A 23,977-nucleotide genomic window follows, 5' to 3' on the forward strand; every position below is an offset into this window, starting at 1 on the left:
TTTGCTGCATTCCTGTCCAAACAGATACATTTTTGAGCACAAAGGTAACCAGCGAATTTTATTCATCAATAACTGTACGATGACAGACGATGCTCGCTATTACGTAACAGCTGGTGATGAGAAATGCTCCACAGAACTGTTTGTGAGAGGTAACTATGTCAGCTTGATGCTGTTTCACCTGCCCTAAATTTATGTGGCTTCTTTGGCTGCAACAGAAATTATCAGGGAGGATCTGGTTTGGTGTATTTTTGAATTTGCATTAGCAGCTGTTAGGATCACTTGGTATTTCTATGATCCCTGGCCATTTTGTTTCTCATCCTGTAGTTAGCAGCTTAGTGAAAACCATGAAATGGGGATACAGTCAACTTGGTACTGTGCATTGGATCTAGTGGGGCTGTGGTGCCCGTCAAAATTTTAGGCCATTTTGGAGACCTGTGTGTCATAGCACTGGCTTCCCCTAACACCACACTTGGTACCTGAGGACTCTGATATTGTCCAAGTGCCCTCAGATCAGGCTTCCTAGAAGCCAATTTTCATTCCATTTGCACGTATTTGAGGGAAGATTCTATCAACATTTACAAATGGGAGGCCGTATCTTCACTCTCTTTGCTCCTATGGTGTTGATTATCACAGCAAACCAGGTATTAATATGAAGAAATGCTACTTTTATTGAGAAAATTTCCTACTAGCATTTTAAAGAGCAACAACTTTTCTGACGTAAGGCAGAAAAGGCTACACTAATACCCATATTAGAACTTGAAAGTAATACTGCCTTCTACAGCATGATTTAGAAAATCACTTTCCCTTGGTTTTCCCTCTCAGATCGTAAATCTGTAATTTTTTCTTTCCAAAGATCCTCCAATTTTGGTGACCAAAGGCCTGGAGGACACCAGCACCTATGTTGGTGAACGAGTAGAGCTGAGCTGTGAAGTGTCTGAGGATGATGCAAACGTGAAATGGTAAGACACACTTTGAACAGTTTCCATGAAAATAAAACCCAGAAGCTTTTAATTGTGGGCAAAAATGTGGGCAGCTTTTCCTAAACCAGTAAACCTGAAAATTGTTAAGAAAATCTCAGTAAAACCGTATTCAAAAATGTAGCAACACCAAAAATACCCTTACACATTCATGGATGAGTTTGTTTAACCTTTTCTGATGCCCTACAGTCTTGTGAAGTTTCTTCTGGCAGTTTCAATCTATGGAAGTCTTACTTGCACAGGACTTCCTTTGGAAAAATAAAAATTTTTTCCTTTCCATTAGGTTTAGAAATGGTGTGGAACTTTCCAACGATCCTAAATCTCGGTATCGAATTAAGGTTGAGGGTAAAAAACACACTTTGGTCATAGAGGAAGCTGCCAAAAATGACACTGCAACTTACTCAGTAATGACAACTGGAGGGCAATCAGAAGCCAAGCTTTCAGTTGACTGTGAGTATCATCCACCTTGCTCTTGAATTCATATGCCACAGAGTGCTGGCACACAGAAATGAACAATTTTCTTGCCTTTCCTGGGGGTTGAAAAGGAGACAACTTCCATAGCAATTTTTTTTTTCTGTGAATCTCAAGAATAGTGACTTCCCTTTAGAAACTGTTTCCAGCAGCAGGCCATGAACTAGTTCTGCTTGTGAACTTCCTGCCACACCATTAATATGGAAAACAAAGCAATCCATCCAAAGATACAATCGGTCAGCAAAGTGAATTTTCAAGGGAAGTATCTGCTATTCTTCAGTCCTTTCAGGTTTTCACAGGAAAGCCAAACCTAGGCACAAGCACATGACTGTGTAGTCCCCTCAGCTTTGTTTGTGCAGTACCTCTTCAAAGTGCTTGTCTTTAAACAAAATTTATCTGATCCATGCGCTGAAGTTATCTTGCATTATGCAGAAATGTACTTTTTTATTTGTAATACTCATGCTACTCTTGACTATTTTGTACAAATTGGCAGCCTGACCAATTCATGCTGTTTTATTATTAAGTTGGAAATCACCCTCCATGGTTACTGAGCTCCATCATCTTTCTTTAATGAATCTGCTTCTGTGTTCCTAAGTGAGACCTCTGAAGATATCACTTGCACTAGAAGACCAGACTGTGAGGCTGGGACAGGAAATCCACTTGAAGTGTGAGATATCTGAGAATGTGGAAGGGAAATGGTACAAAAATGGGCAGCTGATTGAAGCTAGTGACCGTGTAAAGCTCTATCACAAAGGAAGGTAAGCCTCTTGTGTATTGACGTGGCTTTTGGTGGAATGACACTGTGGAGTTGTGCCAGTATGTGGGTTACCTCACTAAAAATTATCTGCTAATCAAGCCTAATCTCTGTCCCTTGAGACATATTTATTTCTGTCATTTTTAAAGCCATATCTCTTTGCTTCCTTTAATCTTATTTTGTAATCTTCTTTTGTGTATTTTGGCTGTGGAGGACAATAATCAAATCCTGGATCCACCTATTGATTTTTCTCACCATTACTGTTGCTGTTTGTATGGGATATTAAGCAGAAAAATAAAATTATTGTCAGACATTATTAAAGTATACAATTCCTTTTCTCTTTCTTTTCTACGCCTCTTTTTCTCATAGCTCCTGTTTGTAGCAACTCAAAAAGATGGTCCAACAAAAGTCAGAATATCCCCACAATGGGATCACCTACAGATTTTTTCTTGAACAACCAAATTGCAATTGACTGGCAGCAGCATAGAATCCCTGTGTAAAATAGATTACTCTCCTGTGTTTTCCTTGTTCTGTGTTCAAACAAACAATATTAGAATTAGTTATTTTATTTGGTGGTTGTCTCAGTAATATTTTGTACAAAGCACACAGTATTTAATCACCTAAACCACCACTAAGCAACAAGCAAAGGATTTTTAGGCAGTAATTTTACTCACTTTCACAGATCTCCTAAAATTTTCACAGACTTATCCTTATAGCTTCAAGCAGTCTTCAAAAATAATTCACACAGAATTTTTCTCAATTCTTTTACAGAATCCACAGATTTGTTATACCAGTTTCTGCTGTTGATGATGAGGGTGAATACATGTTTGTGCCAGATGCCTACAACATTAATATTCCATGCAAAGTACATATTGTGGGTAAGTAGACTGCGCAGTGAGAACATCTGTATAGAACATCTTCCTGTGACCTTTGGAAATTAAAAGCAGTGTGAAATACCCCTGACCACAACCACTTTTTCTCTGGTGGAGGCCTGCTCAGAGGATGCAACAGACCTGCAGCTTTGGCAAAGTGCAGCTGAGCTGCTGGGAGAGTCCTTTGCCTGTGCTCAGGATCTGCTCATGGTTTATGTGCTGGGGGGAGCTCCTGGGGGAGGCTTCTTGAGGCTGAGCTCCTAAAGCTAAACCACTATGAAGAGTTTGTGTGAAAAAACCTGCTGCTATCCACTTCTCAGATATACACTGCTGTCATTGAGAACTGGCTCGCTAACATTGCAAAATGTGATTTGATAAGAGAGGAGTAGAATAAGCACATATTTACCTATTCACTAAAAACATTAAATGCTATCTAGAGGGGAAAATTGTTCAGCCCTGATTTGATTCATTCAGCAAAGCAGGAAGCTTGTTAGTGATCCCAGTCCTTCAAACAAAAATAAAACAGGGCATTGACTATTCCCACAGCAATGCCTCGCCAGCTTCTAGCTGCAACCAGCAACTTGGAAGTCAAAAGGAGAGCAATATAAATGACCAAAGTTTTAGAAAACATGTTTTTTAATTGAACCTGAGAGATGTGGGATATCTGTATTACAAAAAGTATTGGTGGGATTTAGGGGGACTGAAAAGGGAAGGGCTACTAGAGGGGAATGACCATTGTTATAGTTCTAATATGTTAAAAAAAGGGGCTAGAGAATATTAATCACTTGTTCTCCATACACTCAGTGTATAACAAAAGTGATTATTTTGTTTTCAGAAAGGAATTGGGGTTTATAAATTTTTAAACTGTAAGGACAGTGAAGGCTGAAGCGTGGTCAAATGTGCCATAAAAAAGCCCACAACTGAAATTCTCCAGAGTCACTTAGAGGAAACCGCTCTCAGAAGTTACCTGAATATACATAATTCTGCCTCAGGGAAACAGTTGTGTGTTTTTTCATGTAGTCTTTTTATTCCAAACTGTCTATGGTGCCATGATTTCCTTTTAATCAGGCAACTATTTTCTCAAATAGATTTTTCTTCACAACTTTTCATAGAAACAAAATTCAGTTGCTTAAAAATACCAAGGAAATAAAACGTAGAGTATGTTTCTGTGTGTTGCAGACCTGTGCCAGGTCACTGAGCTCTCAGAGCAGCAACTACATGTCTAACTTGGACAATCTCTCCTTTTTCAGATCCTCCTAAACTTCACCTGGATGGTCTTGGGGAAAATAACACTGTGACAGTAGTGGCAGGAAACAAACTACGACTTGAGATCCCCATCACTGGTGAACCACCTCCAAAAGTCTTTTGGAGTAGAGGGGACAAGGTACATTATCACTGTAGATGTTTCTTTAGCTTAAGCAGGAGCCTTTTCCTCCAAAAAATAATCCTTAGCCTTTTGAAGAAATTTATTTTAATGGCAGAAAATAAGAGGGAGATGCCTTGTATTTTAAAAATGCTCATTGCTCAAAAAAGAAGGGTAAAACAGACAAATATTATTTAGAATCTTTTGGGTCTTTTTAGGGAAAGCCTGAAATTAATAAGGAAAAAAAAAATATGGGTTTACTATAAAAAATAGTAGAGGAGAAGGATATATTGGATGCAGAAGAAAAGTTGTGAAAAGTCACCAAATGGCTACTCCTTCTATACATTCAATGCCCAGAATGGCTGCCAGGTTTTGGCAGGAAGCCATGATATATGATCTGGTTTTGGAAAATTAATGATAAATTCTAATGGAGTTCAAGTCGCAACAGAAACAATAGGCTGGGCAATTGGGGTCTTGCATCTGGTGTCTTAAAGCAAAACTTTTGCTTAGATCAATCCCTGGCTGTGTAAATACCAAAATAATCGTTTTTCACACTTAAATTTTCATTGTGCAATGTAGAAGCTGGGACATTTTACCACTAGTGCATTCATCAAACCTATCTGGTCCAATCTGTGACCACTCTTTTTCAAATATTAATTGTAGTGTCACCACTGTGGTCCGGGCCAAACAGGGAATTATTCTAGGAGAGCTCCTACTCCAAAATATGTGACAGCATTTGAATCTGTGAGGAGAAACTACTGACCATTACAATCACTCTGACCTTAAAAGTGAACGACTTCCTTTTGATCTGACTTTTGGAAGAATCAGCTGTTCTTTTTCCATCTAATTAATGATACGTGGTGTTGGCAAAAGAGTGTTCTACCTCGAAGGAGAAGCCTAGTGCCTCATCCTTTGCGATGCAATGGCTTAATTGAGTCATAAACAGTTACCATGTTTTACTTACTTTAGTTATTTTGTCATTTTTCTCATCATTAGGTGACTAAAATGCTGAGGTTTGGTGTGGTTTTTCTTACAGTAGCTTTAATATTTTTCTTGAAGTTACCTGTACTGCTTTCGAATTTCGATTTTTTAGTATTTTGATTCTCAAATCCAGAAAATGTGACTTTCCCCTCTGCTCTCTGTGGTTCCTAGATGGTCACAGACAGTGGAAGAATACGGGCAGAATCATACCCAGACAGCAGCTGCCTGGTCATTGATGCAGCTGAGAGGGACGATTCAGGTCCTTTCAGAATCACCTTAAAGAATGAGGCTGGAGAGGACACAGCTCTAATCAACATTAAAGTGGTTGGTGAGTCATGTGAAACATGAGCCATGTCTTTTATCACTGGGGTAGAGTCTCAGGAAACTTCCATTTTCCTATTTTTCCCCATTGTCAGGTGTGGAATTGGGATGCAAGGGTACTAAGGCTGGGTGTTACTGAAGGGAGTAGGAGCTTGGAAGGGATTTAAGTTGGAGTTGATTATTGCTGCTGCCAGGGGCCAAACTTCTCTGATTTCCTCAGGCTGTCCTTATCACTCCTGGTTCTCCACTCTCCCTGTGGCTATGGACTCTGTCTTGGCACATGCCCTCAAGAGCCTCTCAAGTGTCTCGACCGTGCAGAAAACCTTGGCATTCATCCATTCCTAACCACCAGCCAGGATCCACTAAATTTTTTTTTCCCACTCTCTCTCCTCATTAGGAATTCCTTTTGCACCTCAAAAACTATTTAGATTTGTTTCTTATTTGACATTTTTAATTTCAACCTATACAAAAAGAAGAAAGATTTTTTTTTTAATAATATTTACTTTGTTTACAACAGATGTTCCTGATCCTCCTCAGGCACCAAATGTGACTGAGGTGGGTGAAGACTGGTGTATTATGACCTGGGAACCTCCAGCAAATGATGGCGGATCACCCATTTTAGGTACACATAATTGTTTTTTGGTGGTGACTCTCCAAGACAGACAAAAGAAGCAAACGCTGAGTAGTGGATGCAAGAGGATCAGAGTTTAGCTCAGGCCCTGGAATGTGGTGCTGGGAATATCCAGTAGCTAGAATGTTCTGCCTGTTCTGACTTTATCAATACCTGTTTTTTTAATGCTTTGAGATTTATCGTTTTCTATCTTGTTACATTATCATGTCCCTTACTAAACCAAACTTGGCATTATTATTAGCCTGTTATTATTGTTTGTGTTAGAAGAAATTTCAGAAACAATTTACTGAGTAAAATGGAATATCTTTTAATACACTGAACCAAGAGGAAAGCTAGAGGGACCCAGAGGTCAGATGAACCAGGCCCTTTTCACTCTGAACTAAACACAGCAGTCTTCTAAGTCCAGAAAAGCTCATATATGGCTATGAAAGCCAATAGGTGACTCTCGGATTGTTTTCAATGAGGAAAATTATCACTCTGAAAGCTAGAAGGTGAATATTGACGTGTATCCAGGTAAAAAATTGGCACTTGGCAATCAAAAAATAGGCCTTTATTACTGACCTTTATACCATCACTTATTATAATAAAATCTTTTCTGGTCAAAAGGATATTTCATTGAGAGGAAAAAGAAACAAAGTTCCAGATGGATGAGGCTGAATTTTGAACTGTGTAAGGAAACAACTTTTGAGCCAAAGAAAATGATTGAAGGTGTGGCTTATGAGGTCCGTGTGTTTGCTGTCAATGCCATTGGCATGTCCAAGCCAAGCATGCCTTCCAAGTCCTTTGTTCCTTTAGGTAAGTAACCAAAAGCAGAGATAGGTAGATAGGTATGCATTTAAAAATAACCATTCATATGTTATTAAAATCACCTAATTATATAATTCTTCATTCGTGTGACAGCTAGAAGGCTTTGCCATTCCCACAGTGACAGGCTAACTCAGTGTCCTTTTCATATAAAGAAACAGATTGTCAAACTATGGTGACAACCACAAGTCCCTGTGAAAGAAAGGTATTTTGTTCTGTAGATCAGCAAAGGTTCCCCCCTTGCTCAGCAGCACCCCCAGAATGCAGAGGAGGAGGAAGGAGGGGGCTGTTACAGCTCCAGCATGCTCTCTTCTTGCCAGGACGTACCTGCTGAGGTGGAACACACAGCTCCCAACTTCTCTGCTCTACCAGCCATAGCTGTTTGTCCTTCTCTCTCCTCAGCAGGAGGAATTTATCTCCTGGTCAGGCTGTGAGCATATATGGGATGAGGTAGCTGCTTTCTCCTAGTGTGGTCCTAACTGGGGGAGACATGCCAGGGATGATGGGGAATCATCCTGGTAGGCAGGATAGCCTGTCACCTGTGATACTAAACACAGACTAGAAACATAAACCTTGCATGGTAACACAGTGTCCTGCCTTCTTCCTGCTTGCTTCAGCTGTTACCAGCCCCCCAACTCTGCTGGCAGTGGACAGTGTGACCGACACCTCGGTGACAATGAAGTGGAGGCCCCCAGACCAGATTGGGGCGGCAGGGTTGGATGGCTACGTGGTGGAATACTGCTTTGAAGGAAGTAAGTGAGAACACCCGGGGTACCTGACTCACAGGGAAAGTGGGTGAGACTTTCTCCATTTTTTCTCTACAGGTATCAGGTGCTCTGGCTGTCAGGCAGAGACTAATCAGACAGAAAACCTCAAGGAGCAGGGTTTTGTTCAGGCTTCCTTTGGTTTGTATTCCAGATGGCTCCCACTGACTGTGGTTCGACATATCTTACACTTGATTTGAAATCCAAATCAAAAGCCATATAATCTGTTGAAATACCAAGTGCCATGCTAATAACTCCCCTCTTTCAGATGCTAAATGAGAGTTAGGACAGTAAAGAGTTCATTGGTGGATGAAGGCGTAGGAAATAATGGCTGCAAGTGTGGCCCAAAGCATTTTCAGGTTGGCTGAGTTTTAGGGACAGGAGGTCCTCAGTGTGGTAATCCCTATGTTGACATATTTCACTTCAAGTGCCAGCTGCCAACACTGAGAACAGCCTCTCCAATAGTTCCTGCACAAGTCATCTAGGCATGCAAAGTCCATGTCTAGATATTTGATTTCTCCAATATTTCAGTGCAGTTTTGGGGATCGTGAAGTATGTCAATCTAAGAGGAAAATATGTAAGAACTGAAGGAGGAAGATAAAGAGAGTGAATTAACTTTTGAGAGTAAAATAAGAAGGAACAGGGAAATATAAACTATATTTTACAGCTAAGAGTCTTTTGGTGATCAAGCAGCAGAAAAGTAGTTATTTTCCAGCAGATTTTCTTTTGAACTGGCATCAAATAAAGCCTGTTTTCAAAAAGTCAAATCCACCAGCACCCAGGTAAGTATCAAATAGCCTGGAGTGGAATGTGCAATACCCAGCCTCTGTGGACCAACAACACCAGCTGCAGCAACGTTGTGGATGTGGATGAAGGGCACACAGTTATCTTCAGCTCCATTGCTGTTGCTCTTCACTGTGCTGTAAATCAAGCGAGGGGTTGAACATCTTTTTTTCACAAAAGCATTTATTTCAATGAAAGCTTTTCATGAGCACAGTCCATAGCCTGGAGACAAGAGGTAGAGGGCAGAACGTGTCATTCATGCTGTCACATGTTTCAGATTTGGAAAAACAGTAGGTCATAAACGTGGTCAGGTGCCATGGCATCAGAGTACACTCAGCTCTCTCTCAGGCGAGTGGGAGAGGCTGTGAAGAATCACCACTGGCTTTTCTCAGGAGCACTCAGCATCTTGTAGTATTGAGATGAATATCTTTAAGGAGCAGGACTGCAAGAAGGAGAGAGACCCGGAGGAGAGTACCTGAAGGCAGCCACAGCTGGAATGGTAGGAAGGGTTTTCCTTGTATATTGGGAGGGAGCTGCGGGAACAGCTCAGAGTGAGTAAGCAGGCAGACTTCCATCAAGGCACAGTGTTCTTACTTTGCTTCCACTGCACAGGCCAGGTGTAGGGCAATATCAAGGGGACTGTCAATGTGAGGACTTCAGTGTATGCTGTATATTATGCTTTGTGTAGCATTGGGTAGAATGGAAGGGAAAAGTTAAAAATGCTTGACATTAGAGTATGTGATATCCAAATCAAGTGATAAGAGAGGATGAGAAATACAGACAGGTTAATTCAAAGTATGGCTTTGAAAAGGAATCTTCTTAATCTGTCTTTAAAGGGCTGTTAGACAGAAGAACATTGTATACCTGTTAAATGGAACAAATTCTTTACTTTTTTTTTCAGATAGGTTTTATACACATGAAGATACAACAAAATGGCAGCCAAATCTGTCATTTTACTGTTACCCACCTCAGTTAAAATACAATGGGTACAATGTATTTTACACAGTTTTGAGTGTTTATGTATATCTATATATACCTCCTATATATGCATATACATCTATATATACACAATTGACATTATGTATATATGTTATGAAAATGCTTAGGAAGAAGCAAAATAAGTAGAAAATGCCAATTTTAAAATGCCAATTTTAAAATACCAATTTTAAAAGTCATGTTATTGGAGTATTCATTTTTTTCTCTTTGTTCACTTGTTTTTTCCTTTTTTGCAATATCTTAGAGCCTCTTTCTTCTCAGCCCTGTTCTGCCTCAAACTAATTTTTTCTGTAATGTTTAATAACTCTTTTTAATTTCAAGATACTTTTTATGACTGTCTATATTTATTCTGCTGCTTTTTTCTCTTAGTTATCTGTTTGTAAACTCATCTGTATTTACATTCTCCATTCTTTCACTGTTGTCACTGAAGTAGTTTTCAAGAGGGCTTTTTAGAGTCTTCCTTAACTGCAATCATAGCAATCATTAGAAGAAATCACAAGCTGACAATAGGAAGACAAAAAATACATATAAAGATAATTTAGAAGAATAATGTATCATAAACATTGGTTTGGCTTTGCAAAACTGGTATTTCCCTTTAGTCAGAACCACATAACTTGATCAACGTGGTGGATTCTTGGAGTCATTAACAATGTACCACTCCATGCACGTTACTGAACTGGGGTCTCGTCATGAGTACCCTGACCCAGCATTGCATAGGTGTGAATAACATGAACATAGAATATATATGTATATGTAGAGAGGGAGAGGGAGAACTCCCCAGGCCTAGTTTGCAATATCCAGCTTTGGCCCTCTTGCTGTGGAGATGTGGAGCAGACCAAATCCTGTTGACACAGGAGAAGTCAGTCCCTAGTAAAGTGTGCTGCTGACTGGATCTTGTGGGGCATTTGGAGGGCAGCCTGGGGAGCACAGCCTGAGTGTTCCTCATGAAAATATGTTTATTTGCTTGTAACAGGCTGTTGTACCTGCAGATGATCTGTTTTTAAAGCCAGCAAATAAGTACTTCAGAGAGTTTCTGTTGGCTGAGTCCTTTGCCAGTGTACTCATCCAGGATCATACAAAAATACTAGAATAGTATTTTTACTATCCTGAAAATAGCCAGCTCCAGGATTACAGGAAATACAGGACAGTGATAACTTTGTTCAGGAAATAAAGCCTTAGGGTTTACATCATATCTGTCGTCATCCATGGGTCTGGTCTTCTTCAGTCTTCTATGTTACCTTTAGCTAAATGTGTTCTCTTCCTCTGTTTCCTCCAAGTTTTTCTCCAAGACCTCTTTTTTTCTGTCTCTCTTACTCAGAATTTATCTCTGATTTTCTTATCTCTTCTACAATGTGTTTTCTTCTCCTTTTACACCTTCTCTCATCATCATTTTGTTTCACTTCTCTCTTCCAAGTGTTCCTTTCGTCTCTTTCTTTTCACCTTTCTAGGGCTATTCTGGGGCCCAAAAACTCATAGAACTTTATATCCTCCTCCTCTTTCATCCTTTATCTTTCCTGTGGGCATCACATATAATTGTTCTGTGATCTAGATGCCCTCTTTCCATATCTTTTCTCCCTTCAGTCTCCCTAAATATGGGTTCTCTAAATCTGTAAAGCCCAGCATCTATCTTTGCATACTTACTAACAGGAATTGCTAACCACTGACAAAATGCTCCATCTGTGTGAAAGTGGGTGTCTCTGATTAATTTTAAAGATGGATTCTCTCAAGGTATATCGACAGATCTGTCTGAGGAATTGGGGGAGCCACCTTTTAACCTGGAAGGTACAGTATTCCACAAAGGATATAAGTCTTCTTTAATGAAAGAAAAACTCTCTTCATAAAAGTAAAGATAAATTCCTGAAAGTGAATTTTAGGGGCAACAGTCTGTGGAATTTTCTGTAGTATAGGTATAAGGGGAGGGGGAGATACTTGGGAAACAGTCATTGATTGAAATCCCTTTCTGCATGAAGCTTGAAGGAAAACTTAATTCCTAAAAGCAAGACACTCAGTTATGAAAATGTGCCACAGCACTACGCTCTAGTTCTGCAGGGCTCTGCAGTTCAAAACAGTTCTCTGTCTTCTGTGCCCATTTCATAGTGCTAGCTTTACATGATGTGGGAAGTACTGATCCTGACTTGCTAGTTCATAAATCTGGCTCCTGTGCCCAGGTGCCAGCAGTGTCAGGGCAGTCTGTGCTGGGAGGACAGGGTGGATGAGAAAATGTGGTTTGTAATGGAAGCTGTTTGACAGACTGTACTCTCATGATCACTCAATGAATTTCGTGCGACCACCCGGGGGTAGGATTAAAAATCCCAGAATACTGTAATTATGTGAATAATTCTGACACAGCCTTCCTTTTTTTAAAGGCATGAGGAGAGATGGCATTTCATTGCAATGTATAAATATTCTGTGTTTCTTTTATTTCTCAGTTATATTTTCAAGGGTGCTCAGTACTGGTTGAAATTAATTGCAAAACCCATTTCTCTTCAAGGAAGCTGTTAAAGCAATGATGAGTGCTTTTGCAAATATATTCTTTGTCATCCTTGTTTTATTCTAGCTGAATTTTAATATCTAACCATTTCTCTCTCTGGCACACTTAAATTATAAACATATTCTAACAACATTTGTATAATTATATAAATATATATAAATATATGAATATACAAATACATAATCAGCAGAAAGTCTTTAGAGTTTGAAACATTCTTCCTACGTATGAAAATGAATCTACATTTTGTTACAGCATAATTAGAAAAAATAGAATTATTCATTAGAATCTAACAAATCTATTACTTTTCTGTAATTTTCCTCGTCCATGCTGTGGATGTATTTATAATTCCCTGTTCTTTGGATTTGTCCTCCTCCCCTCACTTCCCTAAACCAGCTGATGAATGGATCGTGGCTAACCCAGAGCTGACAGACAAAACAAAGTTTACCATCAATGGCCTTCCAACTGGCTCGAAAATCCTTGTGAGAGTAAAGGCTGTGAATGCTGCTGGTGAAAGTGAGCCCAAGTACCACCCACAGCCTATTTTAGTCAAGGAAGTGATAGGTAAGATCCTGCTGCCTACACTTACCCACAAATACACCCTGTTTCCATACTAATACCTGGGGTTTTTTAAGGCTAATATTTACTTGTTAACTGTTGATATGGCCTTACAAAGCCATTGTGTGGTGGCTAGAAATCATGAAACCATGTTTGAATAACTCATAATTTTGTTTCATTTCTGAGCCTTCATTTCTCAGTTTTTCAGGGCATTTTTTTCTGCAGGACTTGATCCTGATGGTACTTTTTTTAAGCTTCCCTCTAGTCCTACCATTGTAGCATTTGGTGTCATAAAAGCTGATGGTGTCCTGAATGCAACACTGGGGGACCAAGAAATTTAAGACACCTCACTCATTAGTAGCTTCTGGGAATTTTAGACCACACTGTCTCCTTTTTGTACTGATGCACACCAGTGCTGCCTCGGTTAGAAAGGAAGATAAGTGCTTAACACAAGCTTTTTTTTTGTTCAGAGCCTCCAAAGATTCGTCTACCAAGACATTTAAAACAAACCTATACTCGAAGAGTTGGAGAAACTGTGAATCTTGTTATTCCTTTCCAGGTGAGAACTAAAAATATTGACAGAAAAATTATTTTTACTTTTTTTTTCCTTTTTATTTGATATTTCTGTTTTTTAACTGGTTTCTCTGTAACTTTGGCCAGTCAGCTAACTTAAGCACATGTGGAAGTACTCTGAAGTACAGAGGTGCTTGAAAGTTTTTGGTTCAACATCTCAAAGAAATTATGTTCAGCCAAGTAATGAATTGGGTAACTCACTCAGTCAGACTGATTGGTCATCTGTCATCCAAAAGACACTTACAAATCTTCACAGTAGACATTGCACATGAGACAATTGCACAATGCAAGGGGGTTGCACTGGAAGCAGTTAAATATGTGTATCAAGAGTGGAACAGTAGCATTTAATAACTTCCTTGTCATGAGAGAGGAAAAGTGAGGGGAAGAGCAGGCAGACTGCAGCTGTTAAATTATTGAGATCACAACTGTAATATGACTAATTCTAAAATGTTTTCCTACAGCATCATGTTAACCTTCATTCCTATGCCTTTTAAACAGCACCAGCCTCTCTCCTTGTGGGGTCCTTCTGAATAAAAGAATTATGGCAGAACTCATTTCTGTTTCATGTCTGCACATTTTAAGATACTGGATGGGCATAACTCAGCTTCACAGAGGCTGTTAAAAGCCTCATAAAAGCTTGATCAGCAACACACTGCAAGATATATTTCTCTTGAGAAATTAAAGGAATATTTTATGGTTATTCTCTGAGATAAGGTGTTCAAAATGGTGTGAGATTATCCTTTCCAGACAGCACCTGCAAACTGTTTGCCTGTGGAAAGCAAATCCCACAGCAAAGCAGGTGAAATTCACTCTACTTTAAGTATCTGTATTGGGCACTTAGACACACAAAAAATGGCACACAAAAGAGATCAATCCACCCTTCCTAGCAGCTATTACAACTTCCTTTGTAATGAAAGAAGAGAGTTTAGGATCCCTGGAGATTGAATCTATTACTTTCCTCTTCTGCTGGCAATGTAGAGAATGTAAGCATTTCCAGAGAGTGAAATACTTTGTTCTGTATTTTCTGTGGGTTATTTTTTCTCCCTTTTCTTTCAGAAAACTGGAAATTATTAGTCAATTTAGCCAGAGAAATAATCGTCCAATATAGTGAGAAATTGCAAATATTTTCAGTCTCCTGAGCAAAAAAAAAAAAGAAAGAAAGTTACATTTTAGGTGAATTGGTATGATTGCATATCTAAACGGTGTATAATCATAAAAATAATTCTGTTTCTTTCAGGACAGTTTTTACTTCCTGTTTGGGAAAAACAGGAATTAAACCTTTTCTCTCCAAAAAAACCATACAAAAATTGTTTCCTGGCTCCTTGCAGGGAAAACCAAGGGCGAAAGTATCGTGGGAGAAGAACGGCTCTCCGATCGACAAGAACGACATCAACATCCGCAACACGGAGCAGGACACCATCATCTTCATCCGCAAGGCAGAGCGGGGGCACTCCGGCGAGTACGACATGAAAGTGGAGGTGGAGAACCTGGTGGACAAAGCTACCATAGATATTCAGATCGTTGGTATGTCTGGAGAAACGGAAATAAATCCAGCTGTTCCAAGGCTACCGGGAAATGGGAATGCTGACATCTTTCTTGGCAGTGATGTCCCTCTATGTTCAATTACTTGGCTGTAGATTTTTCTCAGGAAACCTCCATGCACCATAGTGTTGTTGGAATGTGTCAGTCTCTTTTTTTCTCTGTTAAGCCCCTCAGGTTCTTGTCTATCCAGGATGCAAGATTTTTCCTGTTGAGTGGTACCCATAGACAGCAATGGTAGCAAATTCATAGTAATGAATTTGTCACAATTGCAGTGTGGAAGAAATCCTAAATGCTGAAAGTAGGAAAGGTAGGAAAGACAGACAAGAAAACACATTTATTTTTCATTTTTACCATCCATTCCAATACATAATAGGCAAAACTGGCACCACAACTTTATTAAATTTATTGTAATTCTTACATGCCTTCACTTTGGAAAGTTGCATTTTGCAACCACATCTTTCTTTTGACTTTTTTTTTTTTTTTTGTAAGAAAGAGAGAGAAATCAAACTAATTGGAAGATGTGTGTGGGAAAAAGATAAAGAAAGCAAACAGTAAAATATGTCATATTTTTGTTGCAGATCGCCCAGGCCCACCAGAGGTTGTGACTATTGAGGATGTCTGGGGAGAGAATGTGAATTTATCATGGAAGCCACCAAAAGATGACGGCAACGCTGCCATTACTGGGTACACTATTCAAAAAGCAGATAAGAAGAGTATGGTAAGTAATAGGGAGATGTTTAAAAGCTGGATGCACTCATGAATTCTCCCTTTTAAAAACAAAAAGCTTCACATGCTTAAAAGGATGTAGGTGGACAAAGCACTGATTTATAAGCATTCAAAAAAATCTCTACAGGACCCTCTAAAAGCTCTAAAAATCTCTTCTTCACTAAGCCTAGAAGTGGAAATATTTTCAAATTATTCCAAAGAGGAGGACTAAAAATGAGAAGGATAGGTGGATTTGAGAGAAGTAATTCTGCATTTTTACTTTGCCTCAGGAGAGAAAATAAAACCTTAATATAAAAATTGATTTTGAATTCAGTAAGCTGCTACCAAAACAAAAGTGTTCCCTTGCTGCTGTTTTCAAACCTGCAATGTCACACTGTGTAAGTCATTGCCACTCCATGGCAAAACAGTACACAGACACTTCTGTAACCACTCTGAGATTTACAGATGAAAAGTGCAATACAGAAATATTTATTATTTTCATTAAACTAACAAAAGTTTTAACAAAAAAAATTTTAAACTGTACCAACAAAAGTACAGCACTTTCTTAAAAGACAGTAGTCAGATTCTCAGATTTAACATTTACTGCAAATTTAAACACTGGAAATCTAGGGTGATATTTAGGGAGCTGCCTTCTCCAAGAAAATCTTTTGCTGTCCTCTCCTATCCCCTACATTAATATGTTGATCTTCATCATGGTCTGATCAATTCATTCTTCTTATGCCACTATTTTCCTTCCTATCTTTTTTTTTTTTTTTTTTCTGAGACTGTAAGAAGATATGATCTCTGGTACAGTGACCAGAACAATGTCCCATCTAAATTACTGTGATAAGGAGAAAGTAACAACAGCAAGCGGCATCTAGGGTTCAGTGTGAAATGGATCATTCAGGTCACTTTCCTCACCGTATCTGTGGTGGTGCATTTTGCAATTCTGGCACAGCTGGTCTTCTACAAAAAACTCTTTTCCCAAAGGAACTTTGGCTCTTAAAGTTGACCAAATATGAATGCAAACTGTGGTGCAGGGAACTCAGCACAAGTTCATCTTTAGAAAAGCAGGAAAACTATTTAGGGCAGAGTAAAGAAAAGCAAAAACATTGCTGTGGTCACATTGCACTTTATATTAATTGCATTTTTAGCATTAACCTCCTTCATCTCAGATTGTTGTTTAGGTATTGTGTAGTAGGACAGAATTCACACATCCTGTTACTGCTGCAAGACTAAAGCACTAAAACCCACTTGCCCATCTTGGCCTTTAGGTATCAGAGGACCACCAGCACAGAAGTACATTTCTCATGAACACTCAGCCTGTGATAGAGAGGGCAGATTAGTGCAGTGGCCTCTTGTGAGTGCATATTACTGCCTTCCCCACAGGAATGCAGTTTTGTTATCTGCAACTGTACTTGCTCTGTCAGCAGTGTGGATTACGAATGAGGGAGCCTGCCTTGCTCACACAACACAACCTTTGTAAGACTGCAGTTCCTAAAAGGAGCCCTTCCAGCTGCCAGTGTAACAATTCAGTAGGGTTCACCTTCCATTCGGCCTTCGCTGCTCAGCAGAGAGCTCTGCTGTACTGCCATTATCACTCATTTCACTATTAATTATTGTTAGCTGCATTCTCTTCAAAGAAGAACCTGCTCCCAGAAGCTTGATGACCCTTCCAGTGGATGTCTGGGTGGTGCAGGGTGCTGGGGAGTGTAGCCACATTTCTCCTCACAGAGAAAAGCAAGGCACAATGCTTCCCCAGGGTTTTCTGAGATTCACATTTGCTAAACCTCAGAGAAAGGGAAAACACAATTCTTATCCTTTGCTGTGCCTGTGTTTGTGCAGAAGTAGAATGCAATATGGAGACTGTTTACCCAAAGTGAAGATGTTTTGCTTCCTTGGCCTATTAGGGCCAAGAGATGAGTGTGCGTGTCGGACTGTCACGAGACAGTCACAGGAGAATCAGATGATGAGTGCAATTCTGTGCAATTGTGAGCAGAGTTGAGTGCATAGCAAGTTCAATTTTAAATGTATAGAATAATATAGTAGAATTAAGTACTTAATTAGCCTTCTGATATCAATGAAATCCTCCTCATCATTCCCTCCCCTTGTCGGGGCCATCTCAGCATTGCTATGGGGGAGAGCTCACCCTGTGTGTCTGTCCTTTCAGGAGTGGTTCACTGTCATCGAGCACTACCACCGCACCAGTGCCACCATCAACGAGCTGGTCATAGGCAACGAGTACTACTTCAGGGTCTTTGCTGAGAACATGTGCGGCCTCAGCGAGGATGCAACCATGACCAAAGAGAGTGCTCTGATTGCAAAGGATGGTTAGTTAATTATCCATGCCTCATCAAGGAGGAGGGGGGTGCTCAGAGCCTGGAAGGTGGCTAGAGGTAAAGGCCGGATCTCTAAAGCATTCAGAGGCACTACCAGCCCCAAGGCCCGTTCCAACACAAAGGGCATTTCCTATTCAGACCTCCTGGCTTGCCCACAGAGCTCATAGTCACTGTTTTTAATCAGGAGTGGGACATTTCTCCCATGATCCGACATACTCAGTGGTCTTGGATCTCAGGCTCACATCACCACTGGCACAGCTGGAGAGGAGTAAAGCAGCTGCTCTGTTAGAAGCAGTGGGTCAGTGCTCTCCTCTGGAGACTTGGCATCAGCTGTGCAGGCACTCCCTCCATTTCAGACAGGATGCAACAGAAAAGTATAGCCTCTGCTTCACACCTCTTGAAGGTGGGCTTAGGCAAAATCTGGTTCTGGCAGTCAAAATCCTGACATTTCAGAAGATGTCAGTTGGAAATGGCGCTGTAAACCTAAAAACCACAAAACTTTCCTACGGAAAGGAAATTCTAAAAACAAATAACTTACAGGATGAAAATCAAAGCAGTTTGCCTGAAGGAAGGAATATGTGACATGACCTGCCAGGATGCAGAGGACAGACAACAACCTGTACAAGCCACACAGCCAGGCTGAAAGACTCTGGAGTCATGAACAAGAGAATGGCTCTAGGAATTCTTTTTCAGCACTGCTTACTTGCCCTTCTCATGAGAGCAAGTATCAGGCCTAAGCTGCACGGAAGTCAGTACGAGAGCTTGGATCAGCTTTCAGTGAAGCAAAGCTGCATAATGATACCTTTGCACAGGAATAGATGTCTGTCTGTCCAGCCACTTTAAAAGCCAGCTGAATGTAGGGCTGAAGAGGATTTGTTGGTGCTAACCTCTATCGCAGAGTGGAGATAAACTGGCAGTGAGAAAATACATTTTACCACCATGTTTTCCTTGTTCAGAAACTGCATCCATTCACTGTAGGGTCAGTGCAGTGTTTGAAGCAGAAAGAAAAATGGATTTTCAGACACAGGGACAGTTTATAATCAGAACAAACTGTAAAAAATAATTGGCAGCAGAGTGAACAAGGCTTGTCAAAGACAGGCATCCTGCAGTACCTGGGTCAGGATCCATCCTGCTCTGTAGCATGCAGGGCATGCAGGCACAGACACGGAATGAACCTGTATTGCTTTGAGTACCACCTGCACAGGAAACAAAGAGAAGCTCTCAGACATCAATGCCATAGCATGATCAATATGATCAAGGGCTATAGTCACTGTGCAGACCCACCTCCAGCCTCCCCTGCAAGTGCAGCCAATGGAGTCACATCGGTACCTAAAGCAGTGCAGATCAGAACTGACTCTGTAGCCATTTAATGCGCTTGGGTGTTTAGCTACCTGCCAACACTCTTTTTATAAATGTTTAATTCTCCCTTCACAGGTAAAGTCTACAAATACCCAGTTTACGATGACTTTGACTTCAGCGAGCGGCCGCTGTTCACTCAGCCCCTGGTGAACACGTTTGCTGTAGCTGGTTACAATGCCACCCTGAACTGCAGCGTCCGGGGCAACCCCAAGGTACAGCACAGCTCTGACAGCAGCACTGAAAACACCAGAGGCTCTAAGCTGACAATGAAAATTACATGCAACTTCTACCATTTAACTCATGAGCCAGGCTGAAGGCAGACAGACAGGTGTGGGTTCTAAATACAAAAATAAAGGAGCTGCTTACCTGTGCTACAGGCACGACAATAGTTAATGACAGATAACTCAGTGAAGGGGCAGAACCTCAGGAAAAGGCTGGGCTTTGCTGGGACTCGCACTGACAACAGCTGTACAGTTAATATATCAGTAAAACTTGTTACTAAAAGCCATAATTATTCTATAAAGAGCTAATTATTCTCTAAGTAAGCACATTGCAGGAATGCTCTAGGTGCCATGTTGTTTCTCAGACCCACTGCATGATGTGTCTTGCACTTCCTTCTGAATTGTGTCTTTTTGAGATCTTTTTTTCTGGTATGAGAAACTGAACTGGCCTAGTAAAATGAGAAATTCAATGTGCTGTTCACCCTTCACCTTCACAGTTTCTGACTGTGCAAATTACTGTGGAAACATATGTTTTTCCTATTGACTTAGAGCAATCGGATGTCATAAGCTAATCATCAGATGTTTGCTATCATTACACAGTTCTTGTATTGATAACAGGCTTGTAGTTATGACTTTAATTAGGTGATAAGAGCTGCATTGAAAAAAAAAAGTGCTAACAAGCAGATGTATGATGCAGCCAATGCTTATCTTTAAGAGTTACAGTTTCCTTTCTATCACTACTTCATCTGTTTTTTATCATTTCTTGATTACTCAGCTTTAACTGAACACCACAAAATAGGGGATAAAATATTTCAGTTCACAGGTTTGTGCATTTGGGCTTTCTTTTTTGTTCTCGTTGTTTGTTTGTTTGTTTGTTGGGTTTTTGTTTTTGGTGTTTGTTTTGGTTTTGTTTTTTTTACCACAGCCCAAAATAACGTGGATGAAAAACAAAGTGCTCATAATGAATGACCCAAGGTACCGGATGTTCAGCAACCAAGGTGTCTGTACCTTGGAGATCCGCAAACCCAGCCCCTACGATGGAGGCACTTACACCTGCCGAGCCGTCAACGAGCTGGGAGAGGCAGAAGTGGACTGCAAACTCGAAGTAAGAGGTAAGGGCTTTAAAACATTGCCAACACCCTCTTTGCCCCAGCACTGTCTACAGAGCTGAAAGGATGCAAGGCAAGTGCAAAAGGGAGTTCAACTTTCCCGGATTAAATCAATAGCTCTGTTAGGACAAAATGGTATTGGTTGCTGTCTTTTGTTTTGTTTCCATTAATGGAAAATTTTTATTAATTTCAGGTAGTTTAGAATTTACTGGGATACCATGAATGGCAACAGAACTTGGATAGGATGACTAATGAATAATCTCAGGACCATATTTTTCAGAAAATTACTTCCTAGGAAAAGACAGGGTCATATTTAGCTGGACTAATTCCTACCAAAGGCTTAGTTTCAACTGTGGAATAAACTGTTTCTCAAAAAATTATTCTGAGGTTATAAGTAAGGAAAGCTGCCTAAAGACACCTGATAGGAATTGTCTAACTAAGGAATTCAGAGGTTATTTAGGTGACATCATTATGGCTTTAATTACATTACTGCCATCATGCTAGTCTATAATCAAAACCACATTTAATATTTTTATGAATTGCATTGTGTTTATTTTGCATTTCAATTTCCATTTTCTGTATTTTCTGATGTATCTTGTCCCACAGCTCAGATTTGCCAGCAAGCAGACATTTCAATAAATGTTTCGTCTATGCTAAGTTGAACACTTAAATAATGTAATGAAAATATGAATAACGCATTTCTTAGTTTTTATTTTTTATTTTTAAGATACTGTCTTTAAAAGGCAATGTCCTCATCCTGGATGTAAGATTGCTTTCTTTAATCACAAGCAAACTTTCTATTTCACAGCATAACAGAAGACCTCAACACCTGAGAAGGTTACTTTGTCTATTTTTTTTATACTGAAAAGCCAAGTTATGTTGCTAAGTGAACACAGCAGCCGATAGGCTCAGCATCTGCTCTAGGCCAATATAGCAAATTACTCTTAAACAGCCAGAGTACCAAGATAGCATTACACCTTATTTCTCTCTTCTTTTGAGTTACATGTTGATTAATCATCCTCTTAAGTTTCCCAGCCTGTTTGTTCATTTAGGAGGGCTCCCCAGATGACTGCTCACCGTGCTGATGCAGAGCAGAGACCTGCGGATTTCTGACTCACTGGAAATGAACTGCAGAGTGTGTGTGTGTGTGTGTTTTCATATGTACAGCTTTAAACCAGTTCAGCTTTATTCCAGCAAGTCAGACTCCCAAAGCCTGGATTTGTAAGATGATGCGATAGAACTGAATGTTGTCTGAATAACAGGCTGAAGGCTCTGCTGCCTGTCTGCTGAACGCACAAGCTACAGTGCTATTACTACAGATAGTAGGTTTGACTTACTAGTAAGTCATTCTAGAGAGCTCTAAGCCATGCAAGAGTATTTATTGTAGCAAGCTATGTTTCCTTATGCTGGCTAGAATTAATTTTAGCCATCCAACTCTGACATATTGGAGAACCTAAATTTATTGTGCCCCAAAAGTATCTGAACAGCCTAGGATTTCAGAGTGTGCATAATATTGGAATATTCTGGCTGTGAATATTATCAGTATGCTACAATTTTCTACATTTTAGTCATTTTCTTACACGATTTTAGGTGTAAAATTAAACCCCCTAGTTGTTGCTAAATATAATGTTCATTTCCTGAAAATGTTTTAGTGATACATTTAAGCACAATTAAAATAATAAAAACTTATACTGTCCTCATAAGAGGTTTTTCATGTACTTATGTTATTTCAGACATACAATCTTTTGTTCTTTGGTTTTAAGTTTTGCTGAGTGAATTTAAAGGTGGAAGTTATGTGACCTACTCAGTACAATTACACATTTAGTGGCTTTTTTTTGTAAATGTGTTTGTGTAAAAAGTCATGTAATAGATGACTCTTTCTCATCTGTATTGAAAGAAAATAACATATGCAGAATCTCGTTACAAAAAGTACTGTATATATATTTTGAGTTTGTTGAAGTAGATCCCTAAATTTGGCCCTAAATCTCCCATTACAAGCACTAAAAAACTGATTCCTTATCAGCTTCACTGAGGTCGATGGAAAGAATTAGATAAGGTGCTGTGCTTCTTTTATCATGGAAAAAAACATCTTTGGAGAGCCTTTATCTTAGAAGTGAAATAAAGGTTGGTGATCACTCTAATAATAGGTTGGTGATAGCAAAGTTACTGTATAAGAAGTTTTTTTTTTAAAAGGTGTTAAGATCAACTGGGAAAAATTTCAAATGCGAATAAATACCACTATAAATATTCTAATTCTGCAGTGATCTATCATGGAGTAATTAACCCAGGAGAACCACTCAGCTTGGCGGGGGATAATCAGGTTTATAATGCGCGTACTCCTCTGGACATTCCATTTCATTCCCACCCTCTCTTTCCACATGCAAATGCATTTTCTGCATGCTAAGTGTGTATTTCTTTGCTTTTTTAGATTAAACTAGCTAGAGTCTCATGGCATACATTGTCTATGTCACATGAGCAAAGAAGGCCAAATTAATCAAGACAATATCCAACCATGGGTATTTAATATCAGAATTACTAAGGTTGTAGACATATTTCATAAAACTACATGTATCTATAAAGAATTTATTTAATGACTGTGAATATATTTGACCACAACACTTAGATATTTCCAGGAGAAATAAATATGCATTTAAAAAAAAACCAGCTCTCAATTAGTTTGTAGAATTATTGAAAGACCAGAAGTATCATAAAGTCATTTGCTGCACTTAAAAGGCATTCTTTATAGCACATTACCCTTTGATTACAAATCAGTGCTCAGATTGATAATCTGTTAAGTTCATGCCTGAACTTAACCTACCAATTTTAAGGATGAAATCTTGATTCAATTACTTACAAGCAGAAAATTTTACGTCATTTACTTCATTTCTTCTAGAGCTTATTTTGCATTCAAGTTTGTTGGGGTTCAGAAAATTTGACTCTTTCTATATAAAAGTCTCTTTCCTTGCACTCTTGCTCGGATTCAGAATATTAACAGTGCAGTTTTAAAATGACAGTGATGCCCAGAAACTGGTCTGCAATGTATTATGCATCCAGACTTATGGTTTCAGTCCTAAAACATGTTAGGAGATCAGACTGGATAATGATTCCACAGCTTTCGAACTACAGGGCGATTTTTCTTAAAAGGCTACAATAGGTAAAAAAGTTCAGTGCTTTTATAGACATACACATAGATGAGTGTGTATATATGAGTGTTCTATAGAGTCAAAATGTTTAATTAAAGTTAAGGGTAAATAGCATGCTTTAGTAATGTAAATACAGATATATGATAAAGTACATACTATAGTGCACAGCTATGTAATTAGTCTATACTTGATTATTTTGCCTTACAGAGTTTCAACATACATA

General features: G+C 39.4%; 1 protein-coding gene across 16 annotated transcripts in view; it reads left to right on the top strand.

Moving 5' to 3' along the window:
* The window catches only part of MYBPC1 (myosin binding protein C1), a 70,322-nt gene that overhangs the window by 43,282 nt on the left and 3,063 nt on the right, over nt 1–23,977 (top strand). For 6 of the 16 annotated variants that reach the window (XM_038154487.1, XM_038154491.1, XM_038154485.1 and 3 more), the window contains 20 exons: nt 25–149; nt 854–959; nt 1,261–1,427; nt 2,044–2,206; nt 2,974–3,080; nt 4,325–4,458; nt 5,590–5,746; nt 6,257–6,361; nt 6,977–7,165; nt 7,792–7,926; nt 7,999–8,079; nt 11,431–11,499; nt 12,602–12,769; nt 13,234–13,322; nt 14,665–14,860; nt 15,457–15,596; nt 17,754–17,913; nt 19,357–19,493; nt 20,428–20,614; nt 22,873–22,931. In XM_038154487.1, the coding sequence (XP_038010415.1) occupies nt 25–149; nt 854–959; nt 1,261–1,427; nt 2,044–2,206; nt 2,974–3,080; nt 4,325–4,458; nt 5,590–5,746; nt 6,257–6,361; nt 6,977–7,165; nt 7,792–7,926; nt 7,999–8,079; nt 11,431–11,499; nt 12,602–12,769; nt 13,234–13,322; nt 14,665–14,860; nt 15,457–15,596; nt 17,754–17,913; nt 19,357–19,493; nt 20,428–20,614; nt 22,873–22,931 (2,674 nt within the window). The remainder of the gene's footprint in view (nt 1–24; nt 150–853; nt 960–1,260; nt 1,428–2,043; nt 2,207–2,973; nt 3,081–4,324; nt 4,459–5,589; nt 5,747–6,256; nt 6,362–6,976; nt 7,166–7,791; nt 7,927–7,998; nt 8,080–11,430; nt 11,500–12,601; nt 12,770–13,233; nt 13,323–14,664; nt 14,861–15,456; nt 15,597–17,753; nt 17,914–19,356; nt 19,494–20,427; nt 20,615–22,872; nt 22,932–23,977) is intronic. The other 10 variants (XM_038154498.1, XM_038154489.1, XM_038154490.1 and 7 more) reach the window with 7 other exon arrangements.

This window comes from Motacilla alba, chromosome 1A (assembly GCF_015832195.1).
Source record: "Motacilla alba alba isolate MOTALB_02 chromosome 1A, Motacilla_alba_V1.0_pri, whole genome shotgun sequence".
Taxonomy (NCBI): domain Eukaryota; kingdom Metazoa; phylum Chordata; class Aves; order Passeriformes; family Motacillidae; genus Motacilla; species Motacilla alba.